The sequence below is a fragment of the Australozyma saopauloensis genome, chromosome 1 (genome assembly GCF_035610405.1).
Source record: "Australozyma saopauloensis chromosome 1, complete sequence".
Taxonomy (NCBI): Eukaryota; Fungi; Ascomycota; class Pichiomycetes; order Serinales; family Metschnikowiaceae; genus Australozyma; species Australozyma saopauloensis.
In genome coordinates, this window is record NC_086131.1 from 420563 (window position 1) to 434375 (window position 13813).

Genomic DNA, 13813 nt, shown 5'->3' on the forward strand with positions numbered 1-13813 from the left:
CTAGAACTTCATTTTCTTAAATTAAATCACTAAAAAAAAATGCCTTAAGAGGCAAAAGATTCATTCAAAAATATTTAAATCATTCAATTTGCCACGATGAGTATGCGGCATTCGAAAAAAGACCTCAAAGGGACCTGATCACATAAATGCACATTTAGCATCAGAATCATCTTTGTCCGTGCTAGATTTTGCGACCTTTTTCATTCGTTTCGCGATTTTGGCAGCTACAGCTTTGTCCTCGATACGATCCAAGGCTTTTTGATAGCCACCTTCGGCGGCCTTGATGAACATTTGTTGTGCTAGCTCTGGGTTGGCCTGAACACCTCTGCCTTTTTGCAAGAAATAGGCATACGTGTATTGTCCTTTGGGGAATCCACATTCTGCCGACTTTTTAATCCACAAAGCTGCTTCACTTTCGTCAGCGGGCAAACCCTCACTTCCACACAAATACCAAGCACCTAAAGCAAGCATTGCTCCGGGGTGTCCCATCTTGGCAGCTTCTGTATAATAATGAATTGAGAGGTGATCATAATCAATGGTATCCTCACCATCCTCATAGTGCTCTCCAAGTCTTGCGGCTGCTTCGACATGACCAAGAGCAGCAGCCTTAGTGAACAATTTAACAGCGTAATCAAGGTCACGGATCACAATATCCTTGTAACCTACGTAGTAAATCTTACCTAACTCATAGGGTGCAGCGGCAGTGAGCTCGGTGGCCACGCTGGCGGCTCTTTCAAGCCAGTTCATACCCATTTTCTTGTTGGTCATAGTGTCTGCAATTCCCATGCGAGCATAGAAATGGTACACACCCAACTTATACATAGCTGCGGGATGTTTGTCAGATGCAGCCTTTTTGAGAAACTCAATGCCTTTTCTAGCATCTCTTCCGGTTCCCAAGCCCTCTTCATAGCAATGAGCTACACGGAAGGCACTTTCGGTATGACCGTGCTTGGCAGAAACCAAAAATAAGCTGAACGCTTTCTCGTTATCGACTTTGCCGAAAGCACCCGAACTCCAAGCATCGCCAAATAAGTACTGGGCTTCGACATACCCTTTATCAGAAAGACGTCTTAAATAATGTTGTGCTTCCTTTAAGAAAAAACTCATTTGTTGTTGAAGTTCTGGGGTACTATTCAAGTTCACAGAGCTTTGTTTGCGAGAAGTAGAGCTTACTTCTGACAGAGACATGCTGAGATCCGTTCCAGAAGGACTCTCAACAGCCACCGGCTTCTTCTCTAAATCCTTCAACTCCAATGCCATCTGCAACATGAATTGAGCATACTGGAAGAGCACTTTGGGGTCGTTGGATCTCTTCGCATTTTTGCGGTATTGCTCAGAAACCTCGAGACGTGACTTCAAGCTCGAGCTGTTTGTGCCCAAATGTTGCTTGACAAGGCTCTGATCCATGTAATGATAAGGAGAGCTGTCTGACTTGAAGAATGACAGACATGAAGACACTGATCTGTTATGACCCAACCCGTTGAGTCTTTGAGTAACGGCCGTTAAGTCCGGTTCAGAGCCCGACATGACCGACTCCGCAGGGATTGTTGCATGCGGAGTGTCCAAGTTCAAACCAGGCACATACGAGCCGTCTGAACTGTACAGAATATCTGGTGAAGCGACATTGTTCCTACCATTCGCATTATTGAAAGACCCCAAGTTCAAAGGTCTTTCACCAGTGAAACGAGGACTGGATACACCCGTGTCACGGTGAAAGTGTTGAGTGAAGTCGTTGCCGTTGAGCGCCTCGCCTCTGATAGGAACAATATAGTCTGTGTCTGCAGAGCTATTCAGCTCTGGGAGGGTGTTTACTGCTACTCGTTGCCTGTAAGGGTGAGTAGCCATGATGAGAGTATGATACAAGAATTAGGAGAATGCACAAGAGGGGTATGAAATAGAAAAAAGAATAGCAAAGAGTCTGGGGGTCACCTTCGTGCTTTCGGGTAAAGACTCCTTAAGAATAGGGCTTAGGAGGGAATCAGCACACTAGAGGGAAGCGAACAGGGGTTTATGATAGGAAGGCTCACGAGGGTACCGTAGTAAAGACCAGGTCTATGCAAGAGATTTCGTGGTCAGAATGAGGTATGCGGGTTTCTGGTAGAAAAGATGAGAAATATTCGCAGATAACTCCTTCGGCCAAATGAGCGGTACTGGAAGTTCGAAACTCTTGCCGATTCAGATGAAGGCACTGCGCGCCTGCAGAATAATATGCAGCGAATTGAAGACAAGGGGATAGACTCGAGATGGAACCTTCACGTGTGGAATGCTTCAATGGTATTACTTGCGATTACAACTTAGATTTAGAGTTGGAAAACTTTGTCCGAGTAAAAGGGCTTATCGGAGTGGTCATTGAAGGTAATATACTAGTGGATCAGCTCTAGGCATGGGTGTTTTGTGCAGTGCTGGTCTTGCGCGCTGTGGAAGTGTAATTACAAGTTGTTGAGGATGAACCAGTGTGATCCACAATAATGATTCGGAGCGGCAAACGAATTCAAAGATTATTTTCTCTTGCATGAGAGAAACAGTCAAGATTATCTAAGCATTGAAGGGAGCACTTATTGGCTTTGTTGGTTTTGATGATGCCTCAGCTTTCAGCTGCTAGGTTGCGTAATGCGAAGAGATCCAAATCGAGTGTCTAATAACGTCATGCCAATGTTTTCGTCGAATACAGTAATTGAACTCTCGGACATTGAATGGCCGTACAACCGTACCGTGATAACGAGATGTAATTTTAGTCATGTAATCGCGGTAGCGTTATCTTGTTATTATTTCTAATTATAATTATACCCTTCGTGCATCCGAGAACTGTTCCAATTCCGAGAAGGTTCGACTCAAAGTGTCACGGCCTTGCCCCATTGAGTGTCATTTGAAATTTATTGGAATTTTTACAAATGCTTTTGAAACTCAACCGGATCGCTCTGGCTACATATTAATTTACACATATGTTCTGAGAATCATTCTTACGACTCTACCAGGACATGATATCTAAAGAAGGCCATAATACGATCATTGTAGGTCCGAGAAACGGGAATCAATCACTAACTGAAGTGTTCACTACTTGTCGTCCTTATTTTAAATCTCATCTCATTTTATAAACTTGTATTGACCCAATAATTCCCATAGTATGAAGCTCATGATATGTAAGCATAAAGGGCACAAACTGCCGCTAACAATACTCCCACCACGGTAATGGGGAAGTTTCTGGGCTTAACATCTTCTTGCTGAACTAGAAGGCGTGCTCTATCTTCGGGGTCTAAGTCTGCAGCCTCCAAGGCGCCAGAAGATTGCTTGGAAGCACTTGCCATCAAAAGAGCCTGCTCCTGTTTCTCTGCTTCAGCGGCCAATATATCAGCTTTGTTTTGCGCAAGTAACTCTGGAAAAATGGCTGCAAAACGGGTACTCTCATAAGTATTATACTTGATGCTCTCCGCCGCCAACTTAACCTTCACGGAATCGGTAGTGCTAATGGAGCCCGTTGTCTGTTCATTTCCAGTCATAAAACTCAAAAGGCCAGTTAAAATGGTCAGCACACTCCATGTTGGATTCCATGTGTCCGGATGGTAATCACTCATGCTCAAACAAAGGCGAGTATTGCAGGAAAAACGTCCATTAGGAGTGATAATCGAAATCGATGGAGGCTTGAACGGATAGTCCAGGGGGAATCGGAGGACACCGTGATATTGGCCATTTTCGTAGGGTGTCTTAGGTGGGCCGGTGATCACATAATGCCACTCGAGTATGTTCTCATCATTGGGCTTAGCTATGATATATGGCGGAGGGTTGGCTGTAATAGCCTTGTATTCCTTGTTCAAACGTCTTTGTGCCTGTCTAGATACCATGGCTAGCTGGTGTTTGGTATGATTTAGATCTGTAGAAGTCAAGTTCGAGTAGCTGTGGGTATGGAGTTTGAAATGCTGATATTTCAAATATGATTTAGGGTTATACGATTGCCCAGAATCTATCAGAAGTCTCGGTTATTGTCTTTGTATGGACGATACTGTTATGCTGCCTAAACAAGTGGTTGGAAATGGGTCGTGCACAGGCAAGCGATCAGGCCTCACTAATCGTGTGGCCCAAAGTTGGGGAACTGACCGGGAGGAGACTAGACGGAAAGTAAAAAAAAACAGAGATTAATTATTGTGTATGGAGAAATATGAGATGAATTCATCCGAAATTGTCTTTATTTGAATATTCCTTTTTTTTTCTCAGCCTGCTTAATTTTCGTTCAAATTCCCAATATCTTTCGTGTACGACAGCCCAATAGGTCCAATGGATTGTCCGAGGACAATAGTAAAAAATTTTGGATATGCGCCAATGGGACAGACAACAAGTGGATGTGGAAAATAGATTCCATTTGTCTATCTCACTAGTTCATGTTTGTGTGCCACTTCACAGACTTCCTCACTTAGGTAAAGAAGATAGAATCAGTGCTGACACTCTCATGTCAGAGAACCTAAAATAAACTATGCGAGTCATCTCCGCATTCTCCTGGATAAATGATGCACCTCAGATGGAAGCCTATATCTGCATTCACGTCAAGGCGTAGATTCCGGCCCTTGTTTCGTCCTTTTTGCCCTAATTTGGACATCCATGATACGTCATGCATGCCGGCTGTCTTAGCCGTTGAGCTCTGCTAGATTTAGAAAAGTGGTAAAGCTCTGGAAAACGATGGATTTGAACATTCTAAATGATATTTTTTACTTTTGTTCATTGCAAGTGATTTTGATTGATTTTCAAGTGGTCTATTGTTCTTTGTGTATCAACTCACGCCCTAGATTGGTCTGGCCAACTTTCTTATCTGTACCAACTGCAGTGCCCCCAGGTACCGCGCAGAACGTAGGGATGAAGATCCCGAAGGTCAAGATAATCCGAAAGATACACGGAAATCCCAGAAGATACGGTAAAAAAAAAAAAAGATTAACAAGAGAAAAATCACAAACAAAAGAACTATCGGAGGTATGCGAAGAAAAATTGAATCCGATTCTCAATTGTTTTTCTGTTTAGCTAGCATTTGCCTTTTTCTCCTCAAGCTCACCTTGCGAAGTGCCTTACGGCGATGCTTATCTGCTAAAATCGTGCATGTTTGCTGTATGAGAAGGCGCCAGACAGGTTCTTTTTGAAGCCTAAATTGGTATGTTATTGTGTCGGGGACAAAATCGATGAGCCGACAAGCCGAGGTTCGGCCATGTCTCTATTTAGTAGAATAGTTCACATTTGCAGCCATCAACTTGGGATGAGTGCAAAAAATGGTAAAGCAATTGAAAGATCCGTTTTCAAATGACAATATATCATCAAAAGGGGCTTTGATGCCATTTTGATTGCCTGCTTCCCCACCGTCCTTAGGATATTCATTCGATCTACACAAATAAAAGATCTATCTCGCTGATGATCGATATCGATAAAAAAACTATAATGTGAAGATAAATTGAACAAAACAAGTACTCGGTGGGCCAAAATGTCCCGAGCATGATCCCATCGCCGCCTTGCTCCCTGCTACTATCTATAATCATAGCCAACTGTCACCATCTATAGATAAGGTGTTCGTTTTTCAGAACCAAAAAAGGGAGTCAAGATGCAGCTCGGACGTGCATCCAAAGTACATGTACAGGTATAAACACGCCGACACAGGTCGTTTCACTTTTCTGCAGGCTATCGCAGGACATCTATGCGTTTTTGCACCCATTTTGGCCCCACCGTTTACTTCAAATCAAAGGAATAGAATATATAAAGTCACCATCTCCAGCCTCTGTTTCCTTCCAGTATTCAATTCACCTTCAATAGGTTCCTCTTCAGAACACTACATTCCGCGTGTATCAACACAAAACTAAACAACTGGTCTCTTAAATCTATTCAAATGTCTGCTGCTGTCGCCACTGACTTGAATTCGGATATCATTCGTGGTAACCGTCGTAAGTCTGTTCCCGAAGAGACTTACAACAAAGCTTTAGCTCGTACTTTTCTTCAATTAGAAGCCAAGTATGGGTCTGTTGATCACATCAAGTTTGACCCAGATGTGCACTTGGCTTACTATGCTGGCTCCTTGGAAGACAAAGCCCGTTTTCACAGTATTAGAAGAATCACCATGGAAGAATTGAAGTTGACCAATGCAAAGCAAATCTCTCCAATTGGTGTAACGGACGCTTTCCCATTGTTCACCGAGGAAGCCATCGACATCATGAAATTGGAGGTATTGCGTAAGCTGACATTTTTGGAGCATGCCAGATACTCGAATTCTTCCACCTCTGGCTTGGATTGTATGGTTAGAGGCTACGTTAAGGACAACGAGAAGATTATTAACCCATTCATTTACGATGCTTGGACCCATCCAAAAACAATGGAGTTGGTGTCATTAATGGCTGGAGTTGACTTGGAAATTGTTATGGACTACGAAATCGCTCATGTTAACCTCGGAGTTTGCGACGAGGGCACTGCCGAGGAACAACGTATGGCTCACGAACAAACTAAGCGGGAGAAGGTGTTTGCTGGAGAAGAAGATGGCAGTGATATCCCTGCTATTGTTGGATGGCACCACGACTCCTATCCCTTCGTGTGTGTGCTTATGTTGTCTGACACTTCCGAAATGATCGGCGGTGAGACTTATCTCCGCACCGGTGACAACAAGATTACTAAAGTTTCTGGTCCAACCAAGGGAGCTGCAGCAATGTTACAAGGCCGCTTGATTTCTCACTTGGCTCCAAAGCCAGTTGGCGCCTCTGAAAGAATCACAATGGTGACTTCATACAGACCAAAGGATCCCGAGTGTCACGAGGGTTCTGTTTTGTCCACAGTGAAACCAGAGATTGAGTACGGATCAATCTACAACTCTTTCTACCGTCAATGGGTGCAATATAGAGCTGACTTGGTCAAGAAGAGATTGGATAAATTAATCGACAATGTCAAGTCTAATGAGGTGTTTGACAAGGAAGGGGTCACTAAGTGTCTTACAGACATTGAGTCATACTTGAAAAACACATACAAGGAAATGGAGGTGACCGAAGATGAGTGGGACCGTATTAGAATGAAGGGTTGATCTAAGTACAATCGAACCCTTCGTCGCCGAAGACCGGCGCACATGATATACATGAAGATAACGGCAAGTAATAATTGAACAAAATTAAAAGTTTTTCGTGTAGCATTCTGGAAGTTCCCAAAATTTGTCAACGAGGAGCAATTTGCTTACATGCCATGCGCTGTTGGAATTGAGGCAGGATAATTACAAATAGAACCAAATAAACATCGATTAGATGTGCAGATTTTATTGACTGCGAAAGTGATCCAAGATTCAAGAGTAGAGGATTGGAAATGAATGTGTAATAAGATTTTGTTCTCGGTGACAAAAGAATTGTCAGCCAAAGGAGTCTATTTCGGGTCAACACTTGATTAGGGAAAAACTAATTTTCTATTGACAGCAGAACTTAGACCAAAAGCCCTTCTTCTCCTCTTCAACATGCTGCTGTTGTTCATAATGATCCACTCTTTGAACGTTGGAGGTGTAGTTGGCAGGAGAATTGCGCATCATGGCTTGACGACCTGCAACATCGTTATTGGATGCATTGACATTTGAACTTGGATCGGTTGGGTGATCTTGTCTTATTGGAGGCAAAGGTCTGTTGATCAAATGTTGCAACTTACGTTGATGAGACTGGGCAGCACTCAATTGCTGTTGTTGTTGCGCTGATTGGTTCATAGTAGTGTTCAAGTTGTTATTAGTCGCAGAAGTGGCAATGGCATTGTTGCCTTGCTGGCCGTTGGGATGAGTCCGATTTCTCCTCAGTTCTCTATGGCGTCTTTCCCTTTCATTAGGTGGGTTGGGGTGGCCGTAACCATGCAAGTTTGGTTTCTTGTTGATAGAAGCGTCCCATCCACGACCGCCATTGAGATGCATCCAGTCAAAATCATCATCACAGTTAACTCCCATATCGTCCAAAATAGATACCATTAACATGCGGTATTCTTCATATGCTGGCTCAGCCTCGAACGGCAATGATCTGACCATATCCAAGTAGTCTGCAAACTGTCTTGGCAATCCCTCACACAAGAGGGACGCTGAGGTGCTGCGTTTCTTATCCCCAATCTTCTCGTATTTTTGTTTATTGGTGGGAGCCTTCAAACCTTGCCATGGCAATTGTCCTCTTAAAAAGTAGAAGAAGACATGACCCAAAGCTTCTAAATCATCTCTTCTCAGTTGCTCTCTTCCCAAGTGGGTGTTGATGGACATGTAACGGGCGGTACCACTCAAAGACTTTTTCTCGCGGTAGGGGATATGCTGTTTAGTTCTAGGATCACGGTACTGTTTAGCCATACCGAAATCAATCAAATGGACCTTATTTTCGTCAGGGTAGCCCTGGCGCCCGATCAAGAAATTGTCGGGTTTGATATCTCTGTAAATAAGATCATGACGGTGCACTTCCTCGATTAAGTTCAACATTTGTACGGCCACCTGAACAACTGTTTTCACTGAGAAACGGCGACCGCACCAGTCAAAGAGGTCCTCTAAGGATGGACCCAACAAATCGATGACCAAGATGGAATGCAAGCCTTCTTGACCGAAGTAGTACGCGTTCGGGATGCCATCACAGCCCTGCAAATGCTTATAAGTTCTGTATTCGTCTCTCAATTGAGGAGCTTCGGTTTTGCGTGGCTCAAATTTGATTGCGACTGCGACGCCGTTGATGATGTTGCTTCCTTCAAAAAGAACACCAAAGGAGCCCTCGCCGATCTTTTTGCCGATTTTGTAGTGCAATCCCACCACAGAGCTGTTGGAGGAGTTGCCAGATACGCTCATGTTATTGGAAGGCTGAGTGACGGCGGCTGCGGCAATGGCGGCAGTTCCAGACATGGGGTTGAGAAATGCTTCAAAGACTAAAACGCTATGGAATTAGATAGACAAATGCCAGCTCAAGGAGAGAAGATTTGTAGTAGGAACCGGAAGAATTGGCTTATTTAATGGCGCCTTGTGGTACCGAGGTGATTCTGGAAGTGTGAGTTTGCGGGACAATTCCTGAACTGTCAAACAAAGCCACCAACAATCCGAAATCGGTCAATAATGGATAGACGAAAGTCGGTTTCCACAAACAGATACACACACTATTTAGCGCGTGCGATTATGCGAGGCAGATGGTGAAAACGGAACTTTAGAGGGGAACACAGAAGTGGGCACAAAATCAACAGAGAGCGATGTTCCCTAGTAGACGCCGTACAGTTCTGGAGTCGGGCCGTTCTTTTCGTGTTCGAAAAGGCTTGGGCGCTGAAATGTTAAAACGGGTGAAAAATGGCTCCGGATGGGGTGAACTCTGCACGGAGATTCCGTTGTGGCTTTGCGGATGGAGTTTTTTCGGGTGCACCAAACATCGTCGAGTGGGAGGTGGCGGAGGCACGGGTGCGGCACAGTGGTGTTTCGGGTATCTTTTGTCAGGAACGGGGATGCGGAGCATAATATTTTTTGATGGGCAAATTTTTTCGGGAACAAATTAATTGCATTCAGAACTTGGTATCGTCTGATTTGTGAATAATTCGGAATGCGAGACTCTACAGTGGCTGTTGTGGTACCTCATAATCGACCCCCCATTAGTGAGCAGGGATAGAGAAGTGAGTTGGTAGGGAATGTGAGCGAACATGAATTCGAGACAAAAGTACTTAACAATAATACCGAGTTTTGATTTACCCAAGATTCTTGCGTAGTCCTGGGGCAGTTTGCATTCTAGTATTGCGTGTCCCTAAATTTGTTCTATGGCCGCTTAATGAGTTTGTCAAGAGGCGTTCCCTGAGTCAATTTCCTTGTGACAGATAATTGAATCAAATTATTTTACTGAGTAAGAAACAAGTTTGAAAGATCATTTTGAGATTGCAAGAGACAGTTGTCACCACGACTTCAGATTGACTCACGAATGTTATCAGACAGAACCACCGACTACAAAATGAATTAGCTAAAAAGTTACCAAGAAAGGCATTTTAAAAACTTGAAATTAAAATTTTATTTCAGTTTACAATATTCCCATATCTAGGCTCCTTTACTGCCTACTGCAACTTTCCTAGCGTTACCTCTTCCATCCAAAACCAGAATGTCTGCCGTATTAGACCAAATCATGATCGAAGATGTGGCTAGATGTTGTCCTCAACAGTTTCTAGCCTTCCATCAATGTATGAGCAAACCTCCTCTGGAAGCTGACTGCATCCTTGAACAAGCCAATTTGAGCAAGTGTATAAAGAGCGATGTCCCCGCCTTTCAGAAAGTCCACAGCCTTTGTGCTGGTAAATTACAGGGGTACGAAGCTTGTCTTAAAACCAATAAGGGCTCCTTGGCTAAGTGTCAGGCAGACTTGAAGGAGCTAAGAGAATGTGCTTTGGGAGCTGTTTCTAAATGAGCAGGTCCAATTACGCAAAGCAAATCGAAAGATATTCCAAAACCCATCGGAACATATAGATCTATGGACAGATACAAAAGTTGCTTGTAAATATTAATATACATCATGAGTTGATAGTGACTAATAAGGTCGAGAGGATCATGTTGAATTTTGAGCCACAATTGGCCATGTCAATTATACTCATTTTCAAAAAAGGTATCTAGATGGCACGTTATCTAATTTGATTGGACTGAGGTAGTTTTGCAACTTCTCTCTGACCTCAGGATGGTCAGCGTGAGTCTCCTCAATCTCATGTTGATGATGCAAGAGTTCATGCACAATATCCTCCTTGTGCTTGATTCGCACATCTGGGTCGCTATCTCTGTGGTATTTGTTCCAGTGATGGTTTTCGTACTCGGTCTCGAAGTCAAAATGGTGTCCAGGCCCAGCACCGAAATCGGGTAACAGTCCGCCATTGTTGGCGAACTCAAGCCATTTATCTTTGGAAATAGTTCCATCTGAATCTGCCTTCAACATCACTGAAACTTCCTCGATCACTTTCTTCTTGAAGTCTGGAGAGATCTTTTCCTCGTGGTCGTGTTCTCCCATTCCGCTTCCATCTCCGATCACGGAATCAAGAGACAAGCCGTATATGTATAAAATGTCCTCCGCTGTCCAATGACCTTTTCCTTGAATATCATGAAGCATGAAAAAGGACAGAGGATCAAAGGTGTCAATTTGATGTTCTTCACTCATGTGCCATTCTTGCCAAGTGAGATGCAGAGGTTTAACAGGGTATGCTTTGTGTGCGAATGCCGCGGTAATTAGAAGCAGAAAAACAAAATTTTGACCTAGCATCTTGTTTGATCGAGCTGTTGCATGTACTAGGTTATATTTAGAGGAGTCCGCGATAAGATATGGGGAGTGGTACCTGAAAAATATGGGGAACGAACTAAATGAGGTGAAAAAAATTCGAGTCGAAGCAAAATTTTAAAAACAATTTGGCAAGATATCAACTTGTCGCTCATTGACAAAATATTGAGAGTTCATGATGGGCGCCTTCTTCATTGACGGGTTGTTAGGAATTGTATCTCAGTTTAGATTTATAATAAATAGAGGTAGCGCTTAATTCTGTTGTTGAGCGTCAATAGTATTTTGCGATAATCATTTAATGTACAAAACTGATCGTTTCACAACTTGTGGAATTGGGCCTAAATATCCCCAAGTCTTGAACACTTAATGACACATAGAATACATAATTTATTTTTTAAAAAAAACAGCTCGCGTTTTCCATCTCATTATTTTTCAACAGAAATGTTGCTACAAAATAAGAAAAAAATTCAGAAGATAATTCACACACGTTCCATTTGTCCTATTAAAGTCATCTTATCTACCCCACAATATCAAAAACATACTTCAATTGAAACTCAAAATGAGCAGCAATCCAAACCTCGCTGTCAAATCAACAGAGTCAAGGGTAGGAAGAGAAAACCAGCGCTTTAATCCTGAGAGCGGGGCCAGAATGGTGGCAGGATGTATCTGTCTCAACGAAACCAGAGATAAAGTAGTGATGATTCTGTCTAGCGTTCACAAAAACAAATGGGTACTTCCTAAAGGTGGAATTGAGTTGGATGAAGGTGAAGATTTTGTCATTTCTGCTGTCAGAGAAACATGGGAAGAGGCCGGATGCGAGGGCCGGATCTTGGAGAAATTACCTGTGGTTTATGATCTGAGAGGTGCCAAAGCTCCAGTATTGGAAGGCGAGGACCAGAAGAAAGATTTTGATCCAAAAAAATTCATTCCGAAGCTGGAGTTTCATTTCTACACCATGGAAGTGGTACAACTTAGTACAACATGGCCTGAACTGGACGTTAGAAGTCGTAGATGGTGCACCTATTCTGAGGCTAAGCACGAGCTCATGAAAAGCAAAAGACCGGAACTAGTGCAGGCACTCGAATATTCATGTATGGTCAAGGATGTCGAAGCACCCGTGGATGTCGATGCGTACTAGCCTCTTTGCTATTCAACATTAATTGAGTTATTAGAATGAAACGATTGATATTAAGGATCCAAGAGAGTCTCCATTATTTTTTTATGCTTGTATGCGTATATTAATCGGCTTTCTTTAACCTTTTTGAGTCAGATTGGAGAATTTCTACTTGAATAATCCGCCCATCAAGTTAGCTAGCATATTGTTGCCCGCATTCGGATTACCGAGTCTCAATTGGAAGTACAAATTGCCCAAATACTCTGTGGGCGCTACAAGCTCATTTTCCTCAAGCTGGCTTTTGTAATGGTTGAACAATTTCATGAACTTGTCTCCAGCATCTGCTTTACCTAACGTGGTGGCAAGTAGTTGCAAAAACACCACAAGAGACAGGCTTTCAGCACTAGAGTTGTCGTTTAAAGCACTAAGCTTCTTCAAAAAAAGCTCAATAGAGGTGTTCATGAACTTGTTGTTCTTCAAATATGCGTAGTTGTACACTGCTCTGGCCAAAAACTTACCAGGGTCCGCTTTATCCTTGTTTTCCTGGTACCACTGGAACAAATAATCCACATAGATAGGAAGAGACTCGAAAGTTCCCAAAATTAAATGCAATTCTGCTACAGTGAACATCTTGTACTTATTCTCCTCCAGTGTCTGGCTGGCCACAGCGTTTATGAGCTTGCAGCCAAACAAATGATGTAGACTAGCATCGCCAAAAGTCAGCGCATCCAGTTTCTTGCTCCAAGAGATAGATGCCTTCGCCAAATCACCCAAAGCAGGGTCGGTGTCAGGAAGCAAAGAGATCAACTCAATGAGTTTCATTTTGTAGTCCTTATCCGAGGAGGTTATACCAGCCTCTTCGAGAACATTGATCATGTACAATATCAAGTCTGTAGCAGAAGCGTACTCTTTATTGTTTGCCAAAATGGCACTTCCCTCAGCCAACAACTGAAGAGCAGGGGTATACTGGGTGGCTCTGACATATCTGTTAACGATGGTTCGAATAGTCTGATGGGCCTCGTAGAATTCCTTATTGTCGACACGTTGCTGGAACCTTTGGATGGTTTTGCTGATTTTGTCGCTCATTGTGTATGATAATGTGATGTTTGGGCAGACGATATGTGTCCAAAGTATCTGCAGAAATTGTGGAGTAGAATCAGCCACGAAAAATTGGGAGGAAGTTTGAAAAAGAAATAAAGTTTATTGAATCAATTACTCTTCCTCTCAAGCTTCCTCTCACAAATATCCAATTTGCATCTTCGTATTCTTCTTTCCAGAAAGTGAGCTTTTGGCGTTATTTTTCTTCCAGAAAAGGGTACTAAGATGAGTCGTCAATCAGACACATAACTTCAATGAAAAATCAACGAACTGAAAAAAAAAACTTCTCATCAATTGCTCAGGACTATGAACCGAAGTAAATGCGAATAGACTTTGTCCTTTTCGATAGACAGATACATCGGTTCCCTACTTTGATGCAACCAAA

At 42.9% G+C, this 13813-nt stretch overlaps 8 protein-coding genes across 8 annotated transcripts; 3 read left to right on the top strand and 5 right to left on the bottom strand.

The window, feature by feature from the left end:
• Positions 1–138: 138 nt before the first annotated feature.
• Positions 139–1845, bottom strand: PUMCH_000198 (uncharacterized protein; the record flags this gene model as incomplete). Its single annotated transcript, XM_063019292.1, has 1 exon — positions 139–1845. The coding sequence occupies one exon, from the start codon at positions 1843–1845 to the stop codon at positions 139–141; it is 1707 nt and encodes a 568-aa protein (XP_062875362.1).
• Positions 1846–3131: 1286 nt separating this feature from the next.
• PUMCH_000199 (uncharacterized protein) lies at positions 3132–3839 on the bottom strand (the record flags this gene model as incomplete). The annotated part of the gene is made up of 1 exon (XM_063019293.1): positions 3132–3839. One exon carries the CDS (start codon positions 3837–3839, stop codon positions 3132–3134), a length of 708 nt encoding a protein of 235 aa, XP_062875363.1.
• A 2015-nt stretch (positions 3840–5854) lies between these two features.
• Positions 5855–7030, top strand: PUMCH_000200 (uncharacterized protein; the record flags this gene model as incomplete). Its single annotated transcript, XM_063019294.1, has 1 exon — positions 5855–7030. One exon carries the CDS (start codon positions 5855–5857, stop codon positions 7028–7030), a length of 1176 nt encoding a protein of 391 aa, XP_062875364.1.
• Positions 7031–7399: 369 nt separating this feature from the next.
• PUMCH_000201 (uncharacterized protein) lies at positions 7400–8839 on the bottom strand (the record flags this gene model as incomplete). The annotated part of the gene is made up of 1 exon (XM_063019295.1): positions 7400–8839. The coding sequence occupies one exon, from the start codon at positions 8837–8839 to the stop codon at positions 7400–7402; it is 1440 nt and encodes a 479-aa protein (XP_062875365.1).
• A 1222-nt stretch (positions 8840–10061) lies between these two features.
• On the top strand, positions 10062–10364 carry PUMCH_000202 (uncharacterized protein; the record flags this gene model as incomplete). The annotated part of the gene is made up of 1 exon (XM_063019296.1): positions 10062–10364. One exon carries the CDS (start codon positions 10062–10064, stop codon positions 10362–10364), a length of 303 nt encoding a protein of 100 aa, XP_062875366.1.
• Positions 10365–10550: 186 nt separating this feature from the next.
• PUMCH_000203 (uncharacterized protein) lies at positions 10551–11201 on the bottom strand (the record flags this gene model as incomplete). Its single annotated transcript, XM_063019297.1, has 1 exon — positions 10551–11201. The coding sequence occupies one exon, from the start codon at positions 11199–11201 to the stop codon at positions 10551–10553; it is 651 nt and encodes a 216-aa protein (XP_062875367.1).
• Positions 11202–11775: 574 nt separating this feature from the next.
• On the top strand, positions 11776–12354 carry PUMCH_000204 (uncharacterized protein; the record flags this gene model as incomplete). Its single annotated transcript, XM_063019298.1, has 1 exon — positions 11776–12354. The coding sequence occupies one exon, from the start codon at positions 11776–11778 to the stop codon at positions 12352–12354; it is 579 nt and encodes a 192-aa protein (XP_062875368.1).
• Positions 12355–12498: 144 nt separating this feature from the next.
• On the bottom strand, positions 12499–13416 carry PUMCH_000205 (uncharacterized protein; the record flags this gene model as incomplete). Its single annotated transcript, XM_063019299.1, has 1 exon — positions 12499–13416. The coding sequence occupies one exon, from the start codon at positions 13414–13416 to the stop codon at positions 12499–12501; it is 918 nt and encodes a 305-aa protein (XP_062875369.1).
• Positions 13417–13813: the final 397 nt, after the last annotated feature.